At 38.8% G+C, this 17247-nt stretch overlaps 1 protein-coding gene across 1 annotated transcript in view; it reads right to left on the minus strand.

Annotated features, from left to right (window-relative positions):
• The window catches only part of PUM3 (pumilio RNA binding family member 3), a 40074-nt gene extending 23548 nt beyond the window's left edge, over positions 1-16526 (minus strand). The window contains exons 1-10 of the mRNA XM_068553236.1: positions 16461-16526; positions 11291-11382; positions 10130-10348; positions 7404-7539; positions 6735-6810; positions 4588-4681; positions 4260-4326; positions 2893-3067; positions 1805-1908; positions 710-788 (exon numbers count right to left, since the gene is read on the minus strand). Coding sequence (XP_068409337.1) covers positions 710-788; positions 1805-1908; positions 2893-3067; positions 4260-4326; positions 4588-4681; positions 6735-6810; positions 7404-7539; positions 10130-10348; positions 11291-11372 — 1032 coding nt within the window. The 5' untranslated portion in view covers positions 11373-11382; positions 16461-16526. The remainder of the gene's footprint in view (positions 1-709; positions 789-1804; positions 1909-2892; positions 3068-4259; positions 4327-4587; positions 4682-6734; positions 6811-7403; positions 7540-10129; positions 10349-11290; positions 11383-16460) is intronic.
• Between the last annotated feature and the right edge of the window lie 721 nt (positions 16527-17247).

Below are 17247 nucleotides of genomic sequence, written 5' to 3' on the forward strand. Positions count from 1 at the left end.
CAGCTGCTGTGGTCACTGAACCACATGCTTAGGTAGGTGGCTACTCTTGGAAAACTATTTTGCATGTCAATTTTGAGAGGGTCAAAATTCCTATGAATGTTTAATCTGGCGTATTTGTTAAAAAGACGTGAGTCTCGTTACTTGGTTATCGCTTATTATTAGAATGAGAACAAATGGATGATGAGTTCACAGTATGATGAGGCAAGCAAAATTCAGGGGACTAAATAAATTCTCATCTATATTCCCATCGCTGACTTGAAGGGCAGTGCAATTAACCTTCACTCTCATGTAAGGTCCAGTTTTTCACGGTTCACTTAGTTTTACCTAAGTGTCCTCCCGTAACCTTTTAACACCAATATAATTTTTTTTTTGTATCAATACAGGTGAATTTCAAACTCCCTGAATGCTGAATATTCCTCCATGTTAGTTAATTTTCTGATTAGGTTAAGCTAGAGGATGCTCTCTGGATTATAATTAAAATGTAAAAATTCAATGAAATTGATAAAACTATGGTCAATTCTACTGTCTTTCTGGCAAAAATCTAAGTGGAATTAGTAGACTTCTTCAAAGGGAGTTTAGCACATTATCTTTTCTAAATAAGGAAACAATTCTTTAAAATTTTCAAAAGCCAATATACATCAAAGCAGTATTCCACATTTTTTACACAGTTCTACATGTTTCAGTTTAAAACCTAAAACCAAGAACTTACTGATCTCAGCTTTGGGGGTGCATAGGTAAAAAAGTCCAAGAATACTTTATGTACCAGTGAGTGCTTAATCACAGCTTCTCTGAAAACAGAAAAAAAGAAGAAAAAAAAAGTCAGAAATGGCACCACAATAATACAGAGATAGGTAAGTAACCTCGGTCGCCCTAAAATAATCAAAACTAGTGAAATGGTTTCAGCAAATGTCATTTGTCATAAAATAAATCATATCTTTAGCAATACTAAGACTAAAAAAAAAAAAAAAACCTTTTAGACCTATTAAAATATTTATAGGTCTTGGTTGCCATCTACAACCAAGACCAGAGTACAAGTTTCTAGCATCTAATCAGCAAATATGAAATTATCATTCAAAATACACTCGACTTTCTTAAATAAGGACATCTATATTCTTTTACACAACAATGGACACGTGATTAGAAATCCACATGTCGACTATTTTTTAATGGCTATTTTCTTTCTGTCAAGCCTCCTTTATAATGCGTCAGAGTTTCATAAAATCATTTTAGCAGTTAAATCCTAAATAGATCAAAACAGTATCAGCAGTTGCAACAACACCTAATTGATCCGAGCCTCCTAGTGTGACACTTGGTGAATTCAGGTGTGCAGTGGAGGCTAATGATCGGGCACCAAAGACTTCAAGTTCACACGCAGTATCCACGTAGACGGCAAAAACATGTCGTTTTGAATGGCAAGGCACTGTTCTGAGCACGCTGGAAATATGAGCCCATTTAATCTTCATAAAACGGTATGAAATATATACTATTATTATCGTAATTTTACAGATATGGAAACTGAGGCACAGAGAAGTTAAGTTGCCCAAGGTCACACAGTTAGCAACTGAGAGAGGCACCAGGATTCACACCCAGGAAGTCTGGTCCCAGACGTAATGCCCTGACCACTCCACTGTGGTACAAATTCCAAGAAGGCCAAATGCATGGGCTTTTAAGTCTCACAATCCAATTTAAATAACAGACTATAATTGGGAAACTATCCACCTTTTCTCTGCAAAGCCTATATAAAACTTTCCTGCTTCAAATGCCATTTGTTAAGGAAAAAAAAAAAAAAAACCAGCTTCCTTACTTTTGGGCCATTGGAGTTAGAATCTGTTTCATTTCATCCATGATAAGCTCTAGTTTTTCTGGCTGTACCTTTAACACTTTGTCCAGAGTTGGGTGATCTGCTGACTGCAACAGAAGAAAAATCAAACCCCTCTAAATTTAATCAAGTTTCTTCAACTTTAGAACAAAGAAAATCAATTACTGTCATTTTACATAAACTTAAATTTTTAGATTTGCCATATTTACATAACAAAAGCCCCGCTGTAGATACACTCACAGGGTAATTCTTGATTATCTAATTCTCATTCTATACACCCACCATCGTACTTCCAGAGCCAAGCTAAATAACCAACCAGCCAGTTCATACTCGCCAAGCACCTAGCATGTGCCTAATCGTAAGATCAAGTAGTCAGTTAACAAATTCTTGCCACCATGTTTTGTAATTAGCTGGATATTCCTATAGTGACTGTGACAAAGGAAACAGAGCACTAAGTTCAACCCAGGAGCTGACACTGACTAGCAGAAGGAACCCAGGAATCAATCCATCTCCCTTGAGATAAATATGTGTATTTGTGTCCTAAAGTCTGAAATTGATCCTTTAACTGTCCTACTCCCATTACTAGCCTTGTACTAAATCCAAGGTTGGGTCTCTCTACTCTGCTTCCTCTCTGCATATGACCCGGGGAAGGGTAATCCACAAACATGAGGAAACATGGGAGAAGGCAGCAACAGGGAGCTCGATGCCCTTCAACCAGAGCTGGTTAGGGGGTGTTTACAGAGCTTCACTGACTATTAAGAATCTTCCTCCTTGGTCTATCTGACTGCAGAAACAGAAGTACCAAAGCATTACACACAGTACTTGGGAAGGAGTAACAAAAGTAGTTTTAACTTATAGGGGATTTAAAGGTTGTGCTCTGGGAGAAAGAAATATAAGTATGATCACTTGCTTACTACACCAGAGACAAAATAATCCAAGAGGATAAAGGCTATGAGGTAGTCTCTTAAAGGAACAACCAAAGTAAAAATACATTCTGAAAACAGGGCATCGGAAGGTAAGGAACAGCACACAGAGAAAGTAAAATCTCTAGGCAAGATGTCTTGAAATGTCACCTTGTACAGCTGAAATGTGTTCCCATAGAGCTCTTCTGTCAGCATGTTCCTCTGCTCCAAGATGGCTTTATCATTGTAGGCGTACTCCACGATGGCGGACGCGTCCGCATGCCGCAGCATCTTCCTCACGTGACCTTTAAAGCTTCTCATTATCTCTGCAATCTGTGCTTTGTTCCTAAACCCAGCGTGACCATGGGAAAAGAGAAGCGACAGAAGGAGAAAGCTGGGTGGCAACAAAACATGACACACTTCTTCTGAGAGCAGCTCGTCATTCTGTGTGGAGGTGGCTAACACAGAGAAATGCTACGAGAAGGGAAATCAAATTGCCTTGTATTTCTACCTTGTATTTCTTTCTTTTCTTTTTCTGTTTTTTTCCTTTTTTTGGCTGCGCTGCACGGCTTGCAGGATCTTAGTTCCCCAGCCAGGGCTTGAACCTGGGCCCTCAGCAATGAAACTGCGGAGTCCTAACCACTGGACCGCCAGGGAATTCCCTCTACCTTGCATTTCTAAGTGACTCGGGGGCCAGCCTGCCTAGGTTTGAAAAGACCTAGGATCTTACCAGCTGAAAGACCCTGGGCAAGGTATTTCACCGCTCTGTGACTCAGCTTCTTTAGTCATAAAATAGAAAGAATAAGGTTGATGTGAGGATAAGTGAGTTAAGATGCACTGAGAACTGTAACCAGCACATAGTAAGTGCTCAATAAATGTCAGTTCCCATTAGTAAATTGTTCAGCTTAAAAAAAGTGGGGTAGAAGGAGAAAAGGAGAAGGTAAAAGTCAAACATGCAGGATAATATGAATAAAACATACTCCAGGATTCTCTTTTAAAACAGGACTTAATCACAAGCATTTCTATTCTCTCCTGAAATAATCAAGCGGCCAGTAATTCTAGTCAGGAATACAGTTTTTGAAAATTTGTCAGCTGTACTTTTTTATTGTTGGTTAGCATATTTTGGCCCGTTATTATACTTGAGACAGCAAGACAAGTATCAATTCCACCTAGTTTAGGAAATCCTCCCACCTTGACATTTCCTAACCCACTAACCCTGCTTCTGAGCCTACTCACCTGCCCCTCCCATCACTCCATCTTCTAAATAACTGGTGACTAATTTAAAGTTCATTATAACCATTTCTCTTCTTCCAGGGCTTCAAGATATACTCGTAAGAACAATGAAGACAATACCATCATTTTACATTAATTTTAGTAACATTAATTTTTTAAGACCACACTCCTTGCAAACATCACAAGCATCTGCTTAAGCCTACTGTTATGGTAACAGACTTTTAAGCAACATTTATTTGCACACAATAGGTATCCACACCTTTAAAAAACTAATAAAAAAATATTTTATAAATAGAACAACTCACCCATACATGAGAAACTTCTTAACAATATTTCTGGAATATTTAGCTTTACTTAATTCAACCAAATCACCTGAAAAACAAAATACATTACATTAATGATAACCTCATTTCAGTCCTCCAGAAACAAGGGAAGAACTAACTGCACAATCTTGGGAACACAAACAAATAACTCCCTATTTGTCCCAGGCAAAAAAACAAATAAACAGAAAAGGTCCTGCAGAGGACACACTGCTATCCCTCAACAGAATTCTTTTCCAGGACAGTGTTGGGTATTTCAAGAGAAAACAAGCGACTTTTTACAAACAATTACAAAATATATATAAGAAATAACCTCGCAGTTCTTCAAAAGCCTGTTTCCTCTGCTCTTCGTTGCCATACTGAATGTAACACTGGATCACACGAGTTGAATCATGTGCAAACACAATCTGTAGGAAAACAGTTGGGGCCTTTAGACAAATTCTCCCTGAAAATATATGTTTCTATCATATTATTTATGTTGTATTGCTGCCTCTTTTACAATTCCTTGTGAGGAAAAAAAAGTAGGGTCTTCATGGCTAATCAAACCTAGGTTACTTGGGAGTAGAAATTCTTGTTTAATTGTTCAGAATGGCATTCTTTGGTTTTGCTGGCTACCGTACGGCATTGAGACAGGAATGCACTTAAGTATTCTGCAAGATTCTATCACTATAATTCAAACCAAACCTGTCTAATGATTATACACACTACATTTTTCATTTCTCTGATAGTTACTTTCCCTAAAAGAGGAATTTTCCAATGCAAAAATTCTATTATTCTATTTTTTAAAAAATATAAATGATCTAAGAATGTTTGGCTTTGGCAATCAAAGTATTGCTACATAAATAATTATACCTAATTATTATAATAATCTAGATACACCCTGGCAATTACATTATGAGCTAATCACTCCATTTCTCACATTTTCATTATAATCCCTGAACACACATCCAGTTATATTCCTAGAATTTCAAATCTGATTCTCCAACCCAACCCCCCTCACAACTATTGGATGGATTAGATCCTCACTGAAGGACTTGCTGATCAATTTTCTAAAGCAATGACTGCAGATAATCAGTCATGCACTATTATTTTTTATATGCTACAGTCTACTTTAATAGTGCTTATTACTCGTTGCTGAGTCTGTCTTTAAATTTTTAAATTCTAACAAGTCAGAAGGTGAAGGTATACCTTCATCAAAGTCATGGATTTCCGAAGAATTTCCTTAAGGGAGATTTGCATAGACATTTTTGATAAAACTTTAAAAATAATTTTTAAAAAAAAATAAGGCTGTTTTGTGCATATGTTGATTACCTACTATGTAACCAGTATATGTGCTTTAAGTGTATTTTTCTCATTTAAACTCAAAGCAACCTTAAAAGTGGGTTGTTGTTATTAGCACTTTATAGATTAAAGTAAGTTTATGCGAAGTTAAGGAACTTGCTATCCTTGTGACCCTGGAGATGAAACTTAACTTCTCTGAGCCCAGATGTATCAAGCGTTTAATAGGGATGATGACTAAGTTAAAGGATACAAAGTATGCACTGGTTAGCATAATTCCTAGCACACAGTAAATAATCAATAAATAGGCTGTTATTGTCTAAAGGCACACATATTTTAAATAGCAGAGTGAGTATCTGAATACCAGACTAACTCCCAAGTCCATGGGCATGCAGTAATAACCTAAGGGTAATTGGGAAAGGATCTTGAGTGTAAATTATTTATAAATTGAGTATAACAGACTACTGCTAGAGATGAGGAGGAGTTCCAACCTAAAAAGACCTTGCTGGCTTTAAGAAAGCAGCAGCTGGGAACTCACTATTTTAAGACAGTCCTTCAAACTGCAATACAGCATCTGGTTAGACCCACGTACGTGGTTCGGCAAAGGCTGCCCCTCAAGGGTCTCCAAAGATACCGAGTCTGTTGGCTTACAAGTGAATATCACTAAGTATTTATCCAAATACACAAGAATCAATAGAAGTTTACTATAAAACAGGATTAAACAGCAACAACGAAAATCAATTCAGAAGTCCCAAATCTATTATTTTTTAAAGATCTTTGCATGATGCTTGTAAAAGCAGGAAGAAAGTAATCATGTGTTTGCATCACACATACAAAATAGCCAGCAATTTAGAACATGCAAAAGTATAGAGTTCACAGCAAGACATTCTAACGAACACTGTTGAACTAATAAATTCCTGGAGATAACTTTAAGAGAGCACTGACTTATTTTAAGTAAATCATTTTAAAATGAACAGTCAAAAACTTGATAGCCTTTTCATAATTTCCTGGCAGTAAGGTCTCTCACTATTAAATTTTTTAATCAGTATTATAAAAGGTATTTGAAATTTGAGGCCAAATACATTAAAAACAGAAACAATTTCACCTGCCACAATGGTCAACTACCCTTTACTGCGAGTCAATTTCAATTGTTAAAATTGCAACTGAGTATGCCCTACTTACAGTTTTAATTTTCCCTTGAATCAACTTCTGCAAATCACTCATCAACTTCACTCTTTTTTCTTTGTCACAATCTTTTCTACAAAAGAGGCAGGAAACATAGTCTAAGTAAAGACATTATTTTAAGCACACAAAAATAAAAACCATACCAGTGTATGTCCACCCAGTTCAGTATGATTTTCTCTTCGAAGAGAACAAACTGGACATTAAAATTACTATTCCAGAGCAGCCAGAGAAAAGTAATTTTCTCAAAGGCAGAAACTCATCTCACAAGGTATAATTTTATGCATCAATCTAAATCTTAACAGCCAGAACTTCGAAAGTAAAGAAAATAATAAAACAAGTCCAAGACACCAAGTACTCAAGTATTTCAAAACCTAGCCGCAAAGAATTGTCCTTCATTTTCTCAGAAATTTCTCAGGAAGGACGTCAAATCCATTTAAACTCTCATTCATTTTCATAAGCAGATCTGACACCATCCTAATGATTCCACACGTTTCTGCAATGGGCAGACATCCAAACACTGATGCCTCTACTGGAGTGTTATGAGTGCTCCCTAAATAACCCAAGCGCTATGTCATTTATCTTAGGACATTTCACTATTTACCAGGTACACTGTTACTCTTCCATCATCTCAAAGGGCCTAATAAAGATGCCATTAAGTAGCATTACCTTCTTAAGATCTCCCAGATCTGCTTCGCCCGAACAACAACGTCGTAGTTGGTTTTATCACTGAGTTGCCTGCTCTGCTTCAGTTCTTTTTTCTTTTTTTTGAACTCATCCCATTTGGGTTTCTTGGCTGCTGTGTCTAGTCATTACAGAAATTATTTTCAATTACATTTAACATTCTCAGTGCCATACACAAGTACAAATTAGGTACCTATGGCAATCACTAATCAAGATCAATACTCATTGAGGAAACTAGAAGGGGGAAAACATCATTCCCTACCAACTTATACTTTATTTCATTTTCTGAGCAGTTTACACATTTTAAATTTGGTTGACACCAACTGTTCATTTATTCAACAGCTATTTATTGAATCTTAACAGGATACCTATTAAGAAAAAAAAAGGAAACTAAACAGATTATAAAAACAATTTAAAAAGTTTAAGCATCTTTCTCAATTGTAAAATAAAATTTCACTCTAGAACATTAAGATCATTGGACTTTAGGTATAATCAGTTCTCAATGAAAACAAAAATTAGTCCAAATTAACATAGGAAAAACAATATTCAAAAATTCACTCTTCTGAGTGCTGTTATGTACTAAGTAATTTAATTCTTACAACAACCCTATGAGGTGGGTACTATTATTATCCCCTTCATGTCAGGGAAACAAAGGCACCAAGCAGGTAAGTTCCTTGTCCAAGGTCACGTTAACTCCTACGTGGCAGAGTCAGGATTCAAACCCAGATATGGCTCTAAAACTTTATTCTCTGATGTCTCTTACTCGTGACAATGCACAATCAAAATTCCTCAGTTCTCTACAATTAGGGTCATGCTATAAGAGTCGAGTATCTTTCTATTGGTTATTTTTGGTCTTCACAATCTAACTTATTAATTGAATGAAAAACCCAAAGAGGCCAAACAAAAAAAAACTTAATAAAATGGGTATTATTTACACGAGTAGCCTGCAAAGAACCCTTAGGAGAATAAGTTATTTCTAGATATCTCCCCTTCTCTGATTAGGAATACACTCAAAAAACAAAATTCTCCTATAACCTCAAAACCTAGGGATTAACATTATATTTCCTTCTTGTCTTTTCCCCTACACGTTTTATATTAATTTCCTTATTGTCTTTACTTAAACATTATTATGTTGTAAGCATTCTTCCATGAAACTAAATATTCCTCAGGAATATAATTTTTAATGGCATTCAATATACTACAGTGTATTTAGTTACTTCCCTTTTTGCTCACTTGCTTATTCCCAGCCTGGTAATAGAGGATTACAGGCAACAGAAGGCATATTTACCATTAATATGAGGGCATCATGTACCATGCAGCAGAGGATAATAACCAATCCAGAGTTCATTTCATTCTACAAATATTTGGGCACCCTTGACATATGCCATGCTGGGTTGCAGCAGATACAACCAATTTTGGGGATGTCTAGTATCCAGTCCCCCTCAGTTGCTGGTATAAAACTGAGAAAATAAAATCAAAGTTCCATTTTGAGATGCTGGGAACTTATCTCCTACAGCAAAAGGAACCAGGGCTCCACTATAATAAGATGAGGATGTGTGTGCATTTAAAATGCAGGTGTCAAGAACTCCAGTGTGGAAAGCAAGATTTAGAGAAGCTAGGAAAGAGTAGGTAGGAAAGAGAAGCTGGAAGAGATGGGGAAAAGAGAAAAGATGGAAGCTAGAGCATGAAAGAATCCTCCAGGCCTAATGAGAAATAATGAAAATTTCCCTCCTTTCCTCTCTCCCTACGCCCCTGTCTTGGAGCAGCCCTAGGCAGAGCAGAGAACAGGGACCAGGTCTAAAGAACTGGAGTAAAAAGGCCCCATGGCAGGGTCTCAGTTGGCAGCAGAGGAGCAGTGTCAGGCTATGCCACGCTGGAGAAAAAGAGTATGAAAGACACCAGAGAAATTCTCCTGATGCTGCAGAGAAGGCATATGCATGTCAGCACGCGTAACCTGGAAGCTGCTCGTTTGAGACCAGTGCAGGACAGACGATGCACAGCAAAGGCAGGCTGTACAACAGACAGCAAAGCTCTGGGCTAGAGACAACCGCTTAAACATCATGATGAAGAGATTAGTAGTTTGTTTCAACAAAGAGGAGCCTTGCCAACACTTCTAATCAGTTAGCAACCTATCCTGTTCAACCAATTCAAGTCAAATCTGTCACATGTATACTATACCTTCTCTGGAAGTGTTTACTGGGTCTGAGCCATCTGATGGGTTGATGATATTAGAGTGGCCTGAGCTCTGTGAGGGCAGGGTCTATGTTTCTTGTTCACCAGGGCATCCTTAGCCAAGGTGGATGTTTAGCTGGGACACACTGGTTATTTAAATATTAAATTTAAGTATTAACTATTTGTTTGTTGAATGAATGAGTTCATTAATTTTAGCCTACAGAAAGGAATGTTTTATTGAGGTTCCAACGCATAAAGCCATTACAATTTAGCCTAATTCCACAGCTAGGGGAATTCAGCAAGGGCCTAGGAAGTAAGGAATTCTAGGTACCAGAGGACAATTTTGACCAGAGAAGATGCTTTCTGTTTTTTATTTAATCCCATCTACCCTCCCACCCCCACCCCAAGTGTTGCCTGTCAAGGAACAAGAACAGAAGGTCTCTACCAGACTTCTAGAGTTCCTGTGCACAGTGGTTCAGGCAATAGCTCAGGCAGGGCAAGGCTTCTGCAAAAACTCTGCTAAAGGAATCAGTGCTTACCATCATTTTTACTGTCTGGCTGGAATTTTCTCTTCCTGTTGAATTTATCTGCCTGCTGGAATTTGTTCTTTGGTATTTTATCCCCTTGCTGCTTATTCTTGAACTGTTTCACACCTTTTTTCCCAGGTTTTGTGGCAGTTTTCTCAAGGTTCTTAGATGTGATTTTAGGTCCACCTTCCTTAACAAATTTTTTTGGGAATGTCTTTGAAGAACCAGAATCTAGTGACAATAATAAATAATTGTTAGTTCAATGATCCTGGGCCTAGATCTTTTATCCACTGGATTGTATTTGTTACAGAAAATTACACACTCTTTAGTGAAACATACGTTGTTTTATTCTCAAAAACAGAGCACAGTAGGACTTAAAAAATCAAAACAAAATTTAAAAACTTACTCTGATTATAAAATTATAATACAGGTTCATTATAGAAAACCTACGAAGTAGAGAAATACATAATAAAAACTACCCATAATTCGAGAGATAACCACTACTGCCAGTTAGGTGTACTTCTGTTTTAAGCACATATCACAAGATGAGATATTATTTATATGTCTGTGTGTGTGTGTGTGTGTGTGTGTGTGTGTGTGTGTGTGTGTGTGTATTTAGAGGGTCAATAACATAATAGGAATCTAAGAATTAAATGAACATTTAAAATTTAGAAAGTATATCATATATAAACAAATTTAAAATGTTTATTTTTCAGAATTTCTAGTTGCAAGAAAAAAAAAGATTGCTTAGGAAACTAGTCATTGACACAATTCCTGACTTTTCTATTTTGCAATACTGACACCTGATGGAACAATAAAGACATCACAATGAGAAATCCTGAAGACCTGGCTCACCAGTAGACGTATTAATCAGCCACAATTTATCAAACGCTAAAATAAAATGTTGTTGTGAACTAGTGAGGGAACAGCATCAGTAGCCGACATGTCTTTCAAAAGTACAGCATCCACCAATTATCCTGGCAATCTCTCAAAGGTCTAAGTTTCACAGGGAACATGCAAACTCATATATAGTAACACCATTTTTTCCTACTACTTTAATCCTAACTCTAACACATGAATAGATTGGAATCTGCTACATGCCCCCTCATTGCACCAACCGCTCCCTCCAAGGGCCAAAACAACCACATGGGAAGCATGTTTTGAGTATCTTACCACTGTTTTTATGAAATCTGTTTTTTTCTTGTGATGGCTTTGTACCTTTTCCTGCGATTTTTTTTTTCCCTTTGACTTCCATTATAGCAACTCTGGAAAACAAAAACAAAATCCAAAAAAGGATCACTGAATTGCTCTCATCCAATAAAAGTCATTAGTGGTCACTGCCACATTTACTCCTTCAAGTCACAGATGCAGGACAAATTAGCTGCGTCCAGCACAGGCACCTATGAGTCCAGGAACTACACAATCATGACTTCTAAGATTGTAAAAGTGACAATAAATACGATACCAATACAAAAACTAAGAACACACACACACCTTGGCTAGTGTGTGATGTTTTGGAGGCAACATTTCAGCAATAGTAATGGCTAAAAATAAATCATTATTTACACTAAGCATGATAAAACTGTCAGTGTTTGCATTACTTACAACCTGGGAAGACTTTGTGATGAGAAACTGACAATATTACCACTTGATTTTTTGGTCTCTATCCTAAAAAGTCAGGAACAAACATTGCACTTATCACATATTCAAATTTAATGAAAGAAGATTATCTAAAAGTTCCTTATGTAACCCAAGGTAGCTAGAACAAAAACTAACTTCAAACGTTTAATCTGTTATTCTTTTAGAGGCAACCAAGTAATTTTCAAAGACCTCCGAAATAAGATTGTTGAAATATTTAATATTTCATTTTAAAGAAATCTGCCTAACAGGCTGCTTCTGGATAGAGACCCCACCGCGCACAGGGCAAACAACAGATAACCCCTCAGCTGCCCAAGGCTCCTGAAAGCAGCCGAATATATCAAGAGCAAAATTTATTATGTTTTATTTGTCTATTTCTGTACCTTCCAAAGTTGCATATTCAACTCATTTCAAAATTTCTAAAGTTGACCCTCGCGAGTAGATGCTAGGGATCCCTAGACAATTCCAGATATTTCTAGACAAGAATTTTCCATTGAAGAACAACAAATTTCTCAAGATATTAATAGATATAAGAGAAACAAGGGGTTCTGGGGTGAAATGTATTTGGGAAACTCTTAAATGAAAATAATGAAGGAGGCGTCTTTAAGGAAAGGCAGATTCTTTTAATTTGCTAATTTAAGCCATTAATCACCAAGCACAAGCGAAAGTATGCAGGATTTCCCAACCGTGGTTGAACCACTTTTTCCTGGAATATCTCAAGGGACCAGTAGGGTCCCAAAGAGCACTCTGGAAAATGAATGGCCTCTGAATTACTCCGTTTCCTTAGATCATTAATGACTGTAGGGTCACTGTCACTTGGCTATAGCCTTCACAACCACATCTGCATCCCTTAGCTCTTCTGTGCATGAACTTTTTATTTTGATATAAGTTTAGTTTTAAAGAAGAGTTGGGAAATACACAGAGAAAGGTCCAGTATACCCCTCAGCCTCCCCTAATGTTAACATCTTACCATGATGCATTTACCCAAACTAAGAAATAACATTAATATGATGCTATTAAATTTGGATTTCGCCAGTTTTTCCACTGACGTCATTTTTCAATTCCAGGATACCTTGCATTTAATCATCAAGTCTTCTTAGTTTCCACCAATCTGTGACAGCTTCTCCATCTCTACTTGTTTCTCATGACCAAGACACTTTTGGAGAGTACTGGTCAGGCACTGTGTAGAATATCCCACATTTGGGGTCTGTCTGACATTTTCCTATGATTCTACTGGCCTTACGGATTTGAGGGAAGAATACCATAGAGATGAAGTGCCCTTCTCATCCCACCACATTAGGAGGAGCATGATATCGACATGACTAGTGATATTAACCTTGATCACTTGGTTAACATAGTGTTTGCAAGGTGTCTCTGCTGTAAAGTTACTATGTCTCCCTTTCCATACTCTGTTAGAAGCAAGTCACTAAAATTCAGCCCAAACTTAGGGGAAGGAGAATTAAGCTCCACTTTCTAGAGCGGGCAGTATTAAAGAATTTGAATCAATGCATTAAAATCCCCAGAGCAATTAATAAATATTTTGGATATGTTTTGAGATCATGCAAATATCCTGTACCCCCCACCAATTTTAGCACTCTCCAGTGGATCTTGCCTGCAGCAATTTCCGTGGTGTTTACATGATGATTTTCTATTTCCCTTACTTTTACCTTCATTATTTTGTATTCTTCTGTAGGGAACATTTATTCCTTCTCCTCATTCATTTAATCATTTATTTACATCAGTATGGCCTCATACTATTTTATTATTTGCGATATGGACTAATAGTATCTTTATTTTGTTGCTAAAATTGTTCCAGCTTTGAAATCTCTAAGGTTGCTTCTGTGTCCTTTTCATATGGTCCATCCTTTTTTTTTTTTTTTTCTTAGCATAGCCTTAATTCCTGGCACTTGTTCCAAGTTTACCTTTTATTTTCCTTGCACAAGCCCTAAAATCAGCCATTTCTCCAAGGCACCCTAGAGAAATCCTCTCATTGAGATCTGAGTGCTAGGTGTGCTTGTCACTGGGGTGTCACTGCTTCTAGGTCTTTTCACCAGACAGGGCTAGGTAATATATGTATGTACATTATTAGCCTATGTGTATACACAAACCTGTATTTCTGTATCTATTAAGTAAGTTCATACTAATGTCTCCAACTCTAATCACATGCCACAGGGTTATAGTTGGTAAAAACAAATGTACCAACTATAATGTGGTGTTTATTTACAGTTCTTTTTGTCTTTTCCCTCACAGTATCCACTCAAAACACTGCTTTCCAAAGTTACTTAGGTCAGCTCTTTTCCCTCCACTCCTTCAGTGAGGTCTTTTTATACATTTGTACTAGTTAGATGCATTGTTCCAGTCTGCATTCCATTTCGTGACATGTCAGTTGACTTTCTTTTCATCTGCCTATAGTCAAGTTCATTCTTTTTGGTGTACAGTGCTGATTTTGACAAACCCACAGTCATGTATCCTCCACCACAGCACCTTACAGAACTGTCCCACACTCCTAAAAGTCCCCTGCGGAACCCCTTTGCGATCATCCTCTCCTGGCTCTCTTGGCAATGCTTGATCTTTTTTCTACCCTCTAGTTTTGTGCCTTTTCAAAAATGTCCTATAAATGGAATTCGACAATATACAGCCTTTGGGGTCTTGCTTCTCTCACTTAGCAAAATGCATTTGCTTGGGGACCCTGTACCATCACATCCAACCATCACACTCCAGTGTCTTGGAATTGTCTCCTCTTTTTCCCTTCCCTCTACTACCCCATTCAGACTCCATCTCTTGCTCATTGTTTTCCGCCGTTTGACCCAGTCTGCTATGATCCACCGCCTGCTGCCCGATTAATCGTCCACTATCACATCCATTTCATGTCATTTCCCTGCTCTAACACCTTCAAAAGCTTCCCACTGCTTATAGGAAAAATTTCAAACTCAGTCTGGCATTCATGGCCATTCAAAACTTAGTCCTAACTTACCCACATCACAATACCACACTGAAGCCAACCTTACTCCCTCACTATTCTTTTTCAGGAGCCAAACTTTAAAGCCATCCTCTATCAATATAAATCCTACCCATCCTTCACATCCAGCCTAAATGACAATTTCTTATCATTCCTCCTCCAGATGCCTTCTTTCTTTCTCAAATGATTCTCCTTATTCCTATGGCACATTTTGATGACCTTCTTATAACAACGCTTTGGACTTGAAATGTATTGAATACCTACACACTATGTGCTAGAGAGCTAATGGGTTTTAAAAATATATATACAAAAAAAAAAATCAAAGTGTGTTGTGAAAGAGACAGGCAAGCAGAAAATTAAAACATGGCATAATTAAGCATTATAACTGAAGTATATAAAGAGTGTTCAGAGAGCCACAGAGCTGAGAGAGCCCAATTCTGCCTCGTGAAGGAAAAGAGGAGAGATTTCCCAGACAGAGAGGGACACGTGACTGATCATGATTGATCTTTACTCCTCCCAGCAGGCTCAGCATTGCACTTTGAAAGTAATGACCATTCAGTACCCAACTTCTAAATGCTGGCATTCCTCAAGTCTTCCCCTCTCTCTTCTCCCTAGGTGATCTCGTGCAATCCCATGGCTTTCTATGCTGGACTCCCAAATTATCTCTCCATTAGGAACAGCTCCTTGGGCTCCAGGCTTGTGTATCTAACTGCCTACCTGAAACTTCCATTTAGGTGTCTAACAAACACCTTACACTTAATAGAACCAAAATAAAATTCTTTAACTATATGACCACTGCAAACCACCCCCAAACAAACTTCCTCATCTAATTTCCTCCACCCTATTCCTCCCCATTTCAGCAATGGCACAGCATCCACTCCACTGCTCAAGGAAGAAACCTAAGATTTACCTGTGAGAGTTTACTCTTCCTTGTCTGCTACATTCAATTTTTCAGTAATTCTTCTCGAATCTTTAAAAACACCTCTAACCCTTCAAATTCAATCTCCAGTACCACCACCCTAATTCAAACCATCATCAATAATTCAACGATAAAATCAATAATAATCCAAATTATTATCCATTTTCCCAAAAGAACCAGGGCCTACTGTGTTTCTCCCTTGCTTATAAGCCTTCACTGTGTTCTAATAATGGGAATATTTTTCCATTGTAGAGAAAATCGAGACTCCCACCATGGCCTTCAAAGCCCTACAGAACCTTCTCTCACCCTACCCCTTTATCTCATATGGCTGAACTTCTAGCTCACTAACATCTGTCCCCCTTCCACCTCAGGGGCTTAGCCCAAGTTACGGCCTCTGCTGAAAGTGGTTTTCCCTGGGCTTTCAGATTTCAGGGTTGCCTCTCGCCACGCTCTAGGTCTCGGCTTCAGGATCACATCAGACTCCCCTATCTTGTATCTCAGCACCCAGGTCATTTCCTTCCCAGCGCTTACAACCTGCAGCTGTACATTCAGGTTGCAAACTGGGCATCTAGCACTGACCGGGCGCAGAGCGGATGTCTGTCAAAATACACGACAAAAAGGCTGAAAGCGTGGTAGGGAGAGGAGTTGTAAACCGCCCTTGTCGCCAGGCTCCCGTCAACCCCCAAACTCCCAGAACAGAAAAGGGCACAGAAGGCCGCCCAGCGGGTGACATGTGTGAACACCTCTACCCGAGAGACCCTCGGACTTCAGCGCCGAGCAGGCGGCAAACCCCTCCCGGGAGCGGCCGCGGAGGCCGCAGCACTCACCGCACACGTGTGACCCCGGCCAGGCGCGCGTCCCAGTTCCGCCGCCACGGCTTCCGCTTCCTCGCCTTGCCCCGCCCCCTAGTCGCCTTTTCCCTTCTTCCTCGGCCGAGTTCGGTGAAGGGGTGGGGATTAGCCGGAAAAACGGAAATTCGGCATTTCTATTGGCCCGCTTCTGTTCTCACTTCGTCCAGAGGCGCGAGGGCTGCGTCACAAGCGGGTTTTGGCCCTTGACAGGATCCGTGGGGCGAGGACGTGATAGCGGCTCCTGAAAGTGACGTCATTAACCCTGTCGCTTCCCGGCCGGGGGAGGCGGCGGCATCTCACGAGACCTGACCAGTTGTGGAAGCGGAGGCTTGGTTGGCTCGGCTAATTTGTAGCTGGAACTGAGGCTAAACTAGTTAACGCTTTGAGAGTGCGTTCATTTGCATCCTCCTTGGCAGTCCAGCGGGGAACGTTAAAGGGAAATCTCGGGAGTCGGCTAGAATTGCGATCTCGGTTTTTTCCCGCTTCTTAGCTGTATGCCTTTGGGCAAATGACTGAATTTCTCTGAGCCTTGGTTATCTGATTAATAAAATAGAGACGGCTGAGTCATACAGGGAAAGCGCCTAGCACATTGAATGATCAGGACAAGCGCTCAATAAACGTTTGCCGTTTTAAACGTCTGCGCGTTCCTCCAGACTACAGTTACCCCACTTAACATTTCAGGAAATGAGACTAGTTAGGATGTTATCCCCATTTTACAGATGAAGAAACACCACAAACCTGGTCTGGTCAAACAACAGAATTT

The sequence above is a fragment of the Eschrichtius robustus genome, chromosome 10 (assembly GCF_028021215.1).
Source record: "Eschrichtius robustus isolate mEscRob2 chromosome 10, mEscRob2.pri, whole genome shotgun sequence".
Classification (NCBI taxonomy): domain Eukaryota; kingdom Metazoa; phylum Chordata; class Mammalia; order Artiodactyla; family Eschrichtiidae; genus Eschrichtius; species Eschrichtius robustus.